Below are 11,633 nucleotides of genomic sequence, written 5' to 3' on the forward strand. Positions count from 1 at the left end.
ATTCCTTGTTACTCAAATGTGTAGTTTCATACAAACACTAGCTCAAGAATCAGTAAGGCTGCTGCTTTGTAAATAAAGTATACAAACACCATTTGTGGCCAGAAACGACACGATATTTGCAGATAGCGAATCACGATCAGTTGATAGGCCTAAAATTTCATGGCGCCCATGCTTAAAGACATAATCATTTAAAGGGAAACTGGATTGATATTTTACACAATGCAATAGTGCATCTAGCCTTGAGAAATACCTAATTCTATCTAGCAAAGAAAACGCCACCTCCGCTTTTATATAATTCTTCTGAAGCATTCTTTGTCAATTGTTATCTGATACATGGTGTACTGTATTTCATAATCAGTGTAGTGAGGTTCGTGTCTATTTTGTGACTCACATTTTACAATTCAATCACATCTGACTTTTCCCCTCACAGTGTTAGTATTGAAACCTCAGACAATGGTTAATTAAACAAGTTAGGAAACTGCAATGAAACCGATGGTCGACCTGCAGAACGTTTTTTTCAAACAAAACTTTTTTTTTCAAAAGTTCTTTCAATTTGTAGTGAAGAATATTGGGAGGGGGGGAGGGACTGATTGACTGGCCAAGGATTTGCGGAACTGAAACCATTTGCAGTTATTAAGAAGTATAACCTGTAGATGTATTTCGCAATAGCTGGAGGGGTCAGTGACTTCACCTGCCAAGTGTCTGTACACACACAGGATAAGAATATATTTCATTATGGTTAAACAATTCTCTTTATGTTAAGTGACAGTCCCTTTTAGTTGAACATGGAGCTCCTACAAGTAAGAGGGCAGTTTCTATTCTGAGATTGGCGTGATATTTAAATGGTAGGCCGCAAACAAAGTGAAACAAACCAGTCAGATGGCGTTGCTGGATCAAGTACAGACCGACCGAGTTTAGTAATCCCTTGACTGCACAGATATGTGCCGGTGCTTGTATACTGCAAATATATTTTAACCATTCCTATTTTTGCAGAAGGTCACGGTTGATGTCCTTTACAGACGAGCAACTCGAGTTTATTCCATTTGTATTTTTATGGTTGACATCCAAGAAACCAGCAGCGCCGTGTTCTGATTTTCAGATAGCATTGCTGTTAGTTTATCACATGAAACCTGTCAACAGTTCTGTCAGATGATTCACAAGTGACAAGGCGCTAAATAGGTGTCTCTCTGCCTTTGATTCTGTTTTAATTTGTTATGCGTCGTGGCTGAAAATAAACACAACACAGAAGCCAAAATATGTTGCCCCTTGTGTAAAGTAACAACAGAATCGTGCCTCGTATTGTTGGCGGTACTAACTTCACGACAACATTGTCAATATGAACTTTCAAGACGTTTATATAGCAAACACTCAGCAGTTTAATCAACAGAAAACAGCGACTACAAATATGCAAAAGTACTTTTATGTTGTATTGAGAGTCCTAAAAGTACCTTGTCTTTCCTAATCTATACTCTATCAAGAACCGACCGGTCCAATAAAAACAAGATTACACTGAATATTTTACACCTTGACTAGCATTTTTAAATTATCAAGTTGCAAAACGTTTGCTAACTAAAAGACACCCTTGCACAAAAAAGGCGTGGTACCCTGTTACTGACACAGCTTTACTGATACAGTAATTGTGCTGTCTCTGACTCATTGCCAACCTCACCTCAATAATCAATTTAACTTTATATGAAAGAAAATAGAAATACTGGTTAGTGCCAATTTTTGGATCTTTTGGCGTTGTGAGATCCCCCCCCCCCCACACACACACACACACACTCCTCCCTTACAACATTGTGCTCTATATTGGTAACTCAAATGTATAGCCATTACAATAATAAGGTTTAAAACTACAATTAGTTTGTTAATTCAGATAATATGGTGATATAATGAAATATAATCACGCTTTTGAACGTGGGAGCCATTTCAAATATGTTTAAACCATTTAAATATAGTTCAATTTTGAAGATATACGATTGCAGTAATCCTCCCTCTCCAAAATATTTATTTTTTAGTAATTTTGCGTGCTTCACTATTACTTAGTTTTTCCACACGAGTGCATCCAGTGTACCAGGTTTATTCCCAACAGCAGACTGGCTTTTCTTCAGAATTTTCTACATAATTTAGGTAAAAACAGCTTGTTTACACCTGTGCTTATATGCTAATAGTAATATAATGGTTACTGACTCAATTAAAATATTTGAGAAAAATGTAGACTGATTTCTTGTTCTCGACTTTCTATCAGTCATCCTTTGGCTTTATGTTATTATTCCTCCTCAGCAAAGCTATCTCAGCCACCAATTTTACTTGTCTCCCAGTCCCCCACATAAATAACTTTCTCGCTCTCTAGCTGAATTAATGGTCAGACAGAACTGTTGAGGGAAAATTTTATTGTAATATCATTTCTAACAGTCACTTCCACAATCCTGCATAAATGAAATGATTCCTACTCAGAAGATTCAGCTTAGGAGCCTTTAGATCTTGACCACAACATTCGCCTAAGCAGCAGCCCTTTTACATGTAACGTTGATCATTTACGTTGTTCTGCAAAACTTTTTTTGGAAACAAAATATTAAATGAAAATAAAGATGCACGCTGGCTTGTTTTCCATTAAGCATGTGAACTATTATTCTGTCCATATTTACACAATCATTATAATGGAAACGTATCCAAAAATTATATATTTTTTAAAGACAAACAACATTTTTGGTTTAAAAGCCGTGGTTGGTTTGCATATAGGACAAGGAAAGGATGGTTTCTGTTACACAGAGTGGCATCTCAGAAATAAGAGGCGCTATTAATACAAAGACTAATCATAAATATGAACAGCTCCTGCTTAGCACTTAAACGCTGCGATTTCCAAATCTCTGCTTTTGTTTGATACATCGTGAGCCCTGCTCATTTTTGTAAATATGCCTGCGTATATTCTGCTGTCGTGTTTGTACCTTACACACACATGTATTTCTTTTATTTGGTGCAAAACACAGGGAACTTTTGTATAGCAAACACTACAATCATGCCAAACAGATAAAACCTTTCCATCACTACCCAGAACAGTCTTCAGAACCATCATGCAGATCGTTTGTGGGTGAGCTCAGTTCAGCTTCAGCGGCCTGCGGGTATTTTACAGTTTAACAACTGCACTCATTTGCGTCGAACTCTCCAAAATCTCTGTTTAACTGTGGCACTAATCTGTGCCTATCTCTCAGGTATACTTAGCGACTTTCCGCAGGGAACCGGTGCCATTTAATAGGTCAGTATGTTTTGTTAACAAACTTTATTTTTGCTTACAACGTGTTTACGTTATTAAAAAGGGACGAGGGACAAAGTATCTTCGAGATAATCACGTTCCTGTATCGACTTGTGCGATGCAAACTCAACGAGGGGCCATTAAAGAGCATTAATAGATTGGCATAGCATTATGCTTTAGCTCGTATTGATCGCAAAATGTCTGCAAAATATTGTTTCAATGAGCTGCATTGTTCATCGTACGCTGCTGGAATGTTGTGACCTTGATTTGTTAGCATAAAGGGGAAAAGGGGAGGCAAAATTAGCACGCGATATCCAGGATGCGTTCAAATTTCATCCCCAAACTCTCAATAATTGTGTTCCTCATATTAAAAGGAAAGTCCGAATGCAGCTTAACTGCTGCTGCTAAATGTCTTCATTCTCTGTATGCATTTCCAAGCCCTGCCTCTTGTAAAGGCATCTCTCAAATAGGTTCACTCAGTAATTAACCGCGATTCGCGCTTCGTAACGGTGCCCGAATTTTTATTCAACAGAACGACTTCATCGTACATACAAAATAAATAGCAGATCTGAAGCACAGGCTGCTCAGTTGGGGACCAGTACTTTGCTCTACCTGGTGTAAGTGTGAGCCCTGCCGTACATCACCCGGGTCTATTATTTTTTTTTTTAGAAACGCAGTTTAAAGAATCCTTTGCACCTCTGAGTCCCATTCGCCTCAATGATGGAGTGTAACCATCAGATTTTCATCAAAGTTCTATTAAGTGAAACATAGGTTGCAGGGCACCTCTGATTGAAACAGTTTAAATTTTAATTGTGTTTTTAATTTGACATATAGTTGCAGAAAAGAATGACACTACACGCTACGGGGCGGTCGATTTTCTTAATTCATCCCCGAGGAATTGATGAGTCTATCAGTCCAGTAGATTGGAAACCCATTAACGCTCTATGGTTTACGCGTCTTAGGTTGTTAATTGGAACTTGATGGATTGTGGCCCTTTGATAGGCTATGCTGATCTAATCTCGATGACTTCTGTTTTCCAATAAATTACACAATTCATTTTCCAGCCCCGATTACATAAATTGTACACCTCCAGGCTCCCGTGGAATAGGGAGCCTTTTTGCAGCCCGTTGTGAGATGTCATTTGTACCAGGAACAGCAAGCTTTTGAATGAAAATCGAAACATAATCAACGTTTATACTTAGAAAATTTATTGATATCATTTTCTTCGGTAATTTCCTTATTTTAAAGTTGGACGCGCCATACATCATAATACACACGTGTAAAGGACTGTGTTTAATATTTATCGAAGCTTGATTCGCAGATCAAACTTGTTTATGACTTCATCTGTCACTGCAGGTGGAACCTTTGCAATATTATAGGCGGTCAGGAGGCTATTTTCTAGCAGCATAAACCTACTAAAGATCAATTTTCATTAGGGACAATGCGCGCCTGACATCCTCGGTACTTTTTTGGGGGGCTGGGGGAGGGAGAATTGCATTTTCTGTGCTCTTGCAATCTGTGCTTACAGCAGTCACCGGCGTGCTACAGTAGCAGTGATTACAGATCAGATTTATTTTAGCTACTTTTTCCTCTGGCCAGATTACGAAAGAGAATACGGGGTGAGGGGACAACCTCCAAAAGCTACAGACACAAGCTACATGGCTGAGAATAGCAGAGGTGTCTTAGGACGAAACCCGCTTTATAATAATGTGGATTTTTAAAGCTCTCTCTTTAAGCAGATGCGCGCATTTAACAGGCTTTTAAATAGTTAAGGTTCACAAAATGTGCCTATTTAATATGTCAATGTAGATTTCACGCCGTATCTTTATTAGCTCCAAACTCCATTCAAACACAATGCCTTGCTTAGCTGTCGGCAATATATCCCACAGTAAAATGTTTGCTCCTGTGCACATATGCCTCACGAATCTACATTTTAGTTGAGTAACTTAAAGAGAAACTTAATTAGCAGGAATCATACACGGTGTAAGTACATCTTTAATACAGTTTAAGTACAATACTATCCCAACTCAAGTATGAGTAATGATAACTTCACTTCTGTTGCAATATTTGCAGCAAATGAATGCTTATTATGATCTGGAAAAGATGGCTATGTGTTTTTTTGGCGAAATGTATATACAAACCACACTATTCGAAAATTTCAAATAGATTAAAATCAATGGCGATCTCCCAACGAGTCGTATCACATCTTTGTGTAGTGTCTCCATTAGGGACACGGTGGATAATTACGCCCGGTTTGTAACTTTCCGAAGCTGCTAGTTTCTATTTGTAGTTTAAACACTGGCTGCAGCCCCAGAGCCTGACTGAGAGCGGAATGAAGAGTGATCATCCAGCGCTGTTTGCAGGGGCGCGCCACGTTAACGAGCTGACACTATGATTAAAGCTGACCATTTGTAATGTGTCGCGACCCCGTGAAAGCATGAAAAGGTTAATGTGGTAGAACGGAGCAGGACTCTCACACCTGCCTCCCAGAGCAGGACAAGAGCGCAGCCCCTGTCAATCAATCAATTAACCAGGCTCTGTCCGCAGTCAGCTTTCAGCAGCCGGCACAATAAGCAAGTAAACAAAGTCGAACTCCAATAAGATCGATTCAGGATTGCCACAGAAAGCTTCAATTTTAGAAGCCAAGTATTAGCAGGGGTGACGTTTAATTGGGTAACACTTGGTATATGAAGAAACGATCTTATTAGAGATGGCCCAGAAGAATACGATTGTATTTGAATGAATGTAAAAAAAAAACACACACTTTTGGAACAAGAACCTATATATGTCAATCGATCTGTATTTGTGAATCGAGATGATTTTTTGCAACTGTTAAGATACAGGACAATCAATTGACGTACAGTCGCCGAAGTCTGTAATTTCAGTGAAGTGAATGTAGAGGTAGAGGGGATGAAGTGGCAAACTCCTGCCTATCATCAAAACCATATCAGTGAAATTTGAAGTTTTTAATAACTGCGACACTCTCAAAAGTTGGCCTCAAGTAACCTTGTTCTTACAAGGTCCCACTATGTAATCAGGTAATCAATAGAAGGAATACTGCTAATCTTTCGACATCCTACCAACTTTATGGGGAACCTGGAACTGTCAGTCAAATCAGTAAGGCAATACTTTGGGGAGTTAATGTACCAGGAAAGCGATTTAAAAACTAATCTGCAAATTTCTAGCTTTGTGTTTATTAACCAGCTATTACCGCCATTTATCAAAATCATGCCCTACAAACTCTGGCTGGTCAGCACGGTTAGTGCGTTATTCTAATGGTTAACCTATCTGCACATCATGAAATACTCAGACTATGGAATAGGTGCCTCTTACTTCGATCAACTGGCTAACCAGCTAGTTCCTTAATTAAACCTAGGATTCAATTAGACAGTCATAAATTAATCCATTTCTCAATGGTACATCTACCTCAACTAATGTAGCAGCGGTGTTGGAGATTTTGTCATCGATCAAGGAACTGGTTAATTTATTCACTAATCAACTGACGGTCCAATGAGCACTAAATGCATTGTGTGTTACTCACGCCTGTATATATGTTGATAGTGGTTATTGTAGACGTGTTCAATGTCTCGGACAACAACTGCGCAACTTTGCTGTTTTATCAGATCCATTGCAAAGCATGAGTAGCATTTACAGTGCAGTGAGAATAAACATATTGTGTTTAAGACTGTTCTTACACGGGGATAATTAACAAAATTGTATTTGCTATGCTTGAATTTGTCTTGTATATTTAGTTCTACAGTGTATCCTTTGATCAATTGTGGAGTACTAGTGTGCACGTTGGATGCAACTCTAGAAATACACAACCGCGCCTCTCCATTTGTCTGGAATTTTATTTCTGTAACCAGACATATCTTCAAAATGCTTTTATGAAACTCAACTTACGGTAACTTAATTCCAATCAGTTTGTCTCTATCCCTGATCTCAAGAATATAAAAATGAAGTGGCGAATTAACGATCGATCCAAGCATAAAAGAGGGTTCATTTAACATCAATTATTCAATTTCGCCCATTCCAATAGGAAAGTCAAGTAACTGTATCTAGGCGCTGGTAATCACCGTCCGATTGAATACTAATGACGAGTTTTAAAATACTGACATCAATTCGCTTTACTAAGTTGTTTATCTTATTTCCCCTCCTGTCATATCAATAATTTGTTGAATGTCTGCTGCGATCTCCTATTGCATCTTTCCCGGCGTCGCCATGATGCCTGACGCCAATGTAATTGCTGTACCTGGTACATGACCCATCTAACTGCACTTAACCTTCGTTTTTTTAGTCAGTTTAAAACTGCAATATCAACTGTTATGTTATGTCAGTCACGTGCTAACAAAACTCCAGTGCCAAACCTAGCTCGAAAGAAAGAGAAGCAACCGTCAGCTGCTCAAATCTCAGCCACCAGCTACAATCAGAGCACTGATTGGCAACCAAGTTTACCATCACCCCCTAGTCAACATTCAGGTTTTGGTAAAGTTTAGATAACTCAACCTCAACCAAACTCACCCACCCTGGCCGGTTTCCAACCAATAGTAGCACTCCATTGGTATTAAAATTACTATACTAAGCTTGGTGGTGGTTAAGTATCCAAACGTATTCAGCCTTCGGTTAAGAAAAAAAACCCATCTAGGTGGAAGTACTTTATAGGCGCCCTTAGCAGCCAAATGTACCTATAGTAACCAGAAACCATCACTATCCGAAATCAATCAAGATCTGTTACTAGTTTAAGCCTACTAGCAACCCAGACAGAGCCGCTCAATCTTCTACAGACCAGTAATCAGATTCAATCCAAAGTACCAGTCAGCGTCGATGTCCATAGGCAGCCACAGTACATGGGTAACCTCAGACACAAAACCAAACTCATTCAACAAATCGAATGCCTTTTGTTATTCGCGGAATCTGTTGCCAGCTTCCACTACAGTCTCGCAAGGCTCCAGGTGAGATCATGGTAACCTCCTCTACACTAAACACAGCATAAAACTCGACTGCAGTCGAATTTGCATTTTGCAGAAATGAACGTTCCATAAATGAGTTCCACTATTGAAACAGAACCCAACATTTCGCTGATCTCACTATCGCTAGGCTGCTGCAGTCACAGCCTAGTACTCACGCCACCAATCTTCACAATTACAAATAGAGGGAGGCCTACACCAAACCGGGCCACATCTGTCACAATGGAAATGAAGAATTAGTCACGATTTTCAGATTTTCTAGATCTCAACAAAACAAATAAAAGGAATTTTGCAATTTTAATTTCCCGTTTGAATAGTGTTCTTTACTCTAAAATTCTCTCATAACATTTTATAATTGTGAAAATTCTGATTTATGGCAAACCCACATTACCCAGCCCGAGAACAGCAACATCACCGCAGAAGGACTCAGGAACAACAGTTACCAACTTAATCTAACTCTTTTTATAAGCCTGTAACTATTAGCGGCCCCATTCCTGATTTCCAGTGAGCAATAACCAGCCTCCACTGAGCCCAGTATCTAGCCAGACGGTCACACTGTCAAGTGACCTGTACCGTAGCCTACCGTTCATTAAAACTTCAAACAAGCAAACAAGTCAGTATCACCACGTGCGCGCATTGAGGCCGCATCTATTGTCACACTGTATTGCATCGTCCTCCTCCAAAGCAAGAATATGTTTTAACATCGCAAACATCAACAATCAATCAAATCCTTGGGTTAACCTAATCATCCCTCCGCTTGTGTAAAGTTCAAAATTTCCGGGACTGACTGCTGTTTTTGATTGGCTGCAGCAACTCAAACCTACATGCAAATCAGCCAACGCCACTGACTAGGCAGCAGATCAATACAGGTTTACGGGACGCAGAGAATGCATTCAGCCCGTGCATGCTCAGGGAAAGCGACTGCAGAACAAAGCCACAACAATATACGCAGTCTAACACTTCTGCAAGCGATTGTAAGTAAGTAAGTTTATTTTCTTTTTTTTTTTATGAACACAGAATGAGCAACAAAGACGACATCACAAAGTGTTCTCCAGCCCCGATCTCCAGCTTTACGATACAGTCCATACTTGGGACCACGTCGGAGGAAGAACGCACAGGTTGCAAAGGCAATGCAAAAGTAAATGCCAGGAAGCGCTGTTTATCCGACTCCTCGGACGAAGAGTTAACCGAGGAAGGATACAAAGACCTAGCCTGCTTCTGTTCTGACTCTGGCCCCACCGAGCCCTGTCGCAGACACCAGACTATCAGCTACACTTGTGTGAGTAAGTAAAGCAAAATCCTTTATATTTATCGTGCACCATTATCCTCAACTCCTTTTCGCGTATAGTGTTAAACAAATAATTTGATTTGAGAAACACGATACGCTTGCCCTTAATATCATGCTTAAATTTAAACAGGATTTATACTTGATTTTTTAAATTTATTATATATATATATATATAAGTTGTGCCGTAATACAATATATAAATGTCCCTGACAGGATTGTCGCTAACGCCCAAGCATGTCCCAACATTCTCGACCCATTACAATCCAACGATGACTCTTAGATAAAAACCGAAAATGCTAGAAACGCTCAGCAGATCAGACAGTATCTGCGGTCTCTCATACTTTGGATGGATTTAGTCGGTGAAGCTGCATTGTGCAAACAGAAAGGACATTTCATATTTCACTGCGGACAGAAAACACTCGCACGATTGACTTTTGAAACCAGCAATTTAGCATTTCATAAAATAACACAACCATTTGGTAAATAGAATTCAAGGATTTAAGTTTAACAGCCACGTTATGACTGGAGCCCCAGGTACGAGACTACGACAGCAGTCCTGTTCCTGCCATCATTCACACCACATTGGTTCGGGGCTATAATGTACTTATATGACCATTTATTTTCATCAAATTTAATATCGCAAATTACAATACAAATTAGGGAATATACTTCCCCCTTCGTCTTTCACTGAGTTTAAAAAGCCTGAACAACGGAGTCAAGCAACGGCATGTAGCAAAATTATGACAGAAAATATAGAAAATACAGGTGAGGCATATATAGGTTGTATATTAATGCAGGATAGTTTACAATATGTTAGCGTATAGAGTTGGCAAAATACGTTTCCTTGCCACCCAATATTAAAACTTCATTCTTGCTCTCCACTGACACCTTATAATATAGTTTTAATTATATTTAAAGGCAGTTTCTCATGTTAAGTTTTCAAGCAGTGATGCATGTCATGCGTCCCGGCATTCCAGAGCAGAAAAACATTATCAAAATGAATGTAAACTATGTGTTGTTCCGTTATTCTTGGCGTGTTGACGCCGCAAGTGAGTCTTATTTTAGTATATTATATATATATAATAATAAAGGTAGAGGTGTAGTGGAAAGATGAGGACTTCAAAGATCAGTAAGAATATATCTGAGAAATGCCTTATTTTTTCTGCTTTTTAGGTAATTCTAAAGGAGTTGGCAGCGCTGGGCAGGAAAGCACGGAAAGAAGGCAGCAGTACCTGTCGCAAGATGGTCAGGTTTACAAGGAAGAAAAAGAGAAAAATTGCACGCAGACATCAACAGACAGACAGAGGGAGGGAGACAGGCAAGGGAATCCGGCCAAGAAGAAGACTCGCACCGTTTTCTCTCGGAGCCAAGTCTACCAACTAGAATCCACCTTCGACATGAAACGTTACCTGAGCAGCTCGGAAAGGGCTTGTCTCGCTACCAGCCTCCAGCTCACAGAGACCCAGGTCAAAACCTGGTTCCAGAACCGCAGGAACAAGTGGAAGCGGCAGCTCTCAGCAGAACTCGAGGCGGCCAACATGGCCCACGCGTCAGCGCAGACTCTAGTAGGAATGCCTCTAGTTTTCAGAGACAATTCCCTTTTGAGGGTGCCAGTCCCCAGATCAATCGCGTTCCCAGCTCCTTTGTACTACCCAGGCAGCAACCTCACAGCTCTTCCCTTCTACAACCTCTACAACAAAGTCGAATACTGACATTTTCTGCTCCACGTCTCTTTATAATTGTTTAACAATTAAATTGTATATTTATATAATATCCGTATCTGTTTAAAATATATCTTTCTTATATGCAACCACTTGCATAATTATAAAGACAATGTGCTTCTCTATAAATTGTATTAAATATACAGTGTATATATGGATTATTTTGCAGTTTCTTATTTGATAATAAGTCTTATTTATTTCCTACAATTGCAGATGGGTGCATTATGCTAAAAATGTTCACATCAAAATAGAAATTTCAGGATATAAAAAACACACACCTGAAGAAAATGAAGTACTGTACTGATTATAAGAATATTTCTTAATGGATAACAGGGAACCACAAAGTATACACCTGAACTGAGCATATTACTCGACTTTGGTGCTAGGAATTCATTTTTGACATA

At 39.3% G+C, this 11,633-nt stretch overlaps 1 protein-coding gene across 1 annotated transcript; it reads left to right on the top strand.

Moving 5' to 3' along the window:
• Positions 1-8,943: 8,943 nt before the first annotated feature.
• LOC147113473 (homeobox protein HMX2-like) lies at positions 8,944-11,363 on the top strand. The gene is made up of 2 exons (XM_085994018.1): positions 8,944-9,503; positions 10,682-11,363. The coding sequence occupies exons 1-2, from the start codon at positions 9,239-9,241 to the stop codon at positions 11,218-11,220; spliced, it is 804 nt and encodes a 267-aa protein (XP_085850144.1). The 5' UTR covers positions 8,944-9,238; the 3' UTR covers positions 11,221-11,363.
• The last annotated feature ends 270 nt before the right edge of the window (positions 11,364-11,633 follow it).

Source organism: Somniosus microcephalus, chromosome 8, assembly GCF_052327205.1.
Source record: "Somniosus microcephalus isolate GS21.2 chromosome 8, FLI_Smic_1.0, whole genome shotgun sequence".
NCBI lineage: Eukaryota > Metazoa > Chordata > Chondrichthyes > Squaliformes > Somniosidae > Somniosus > Somniosus microcephalus.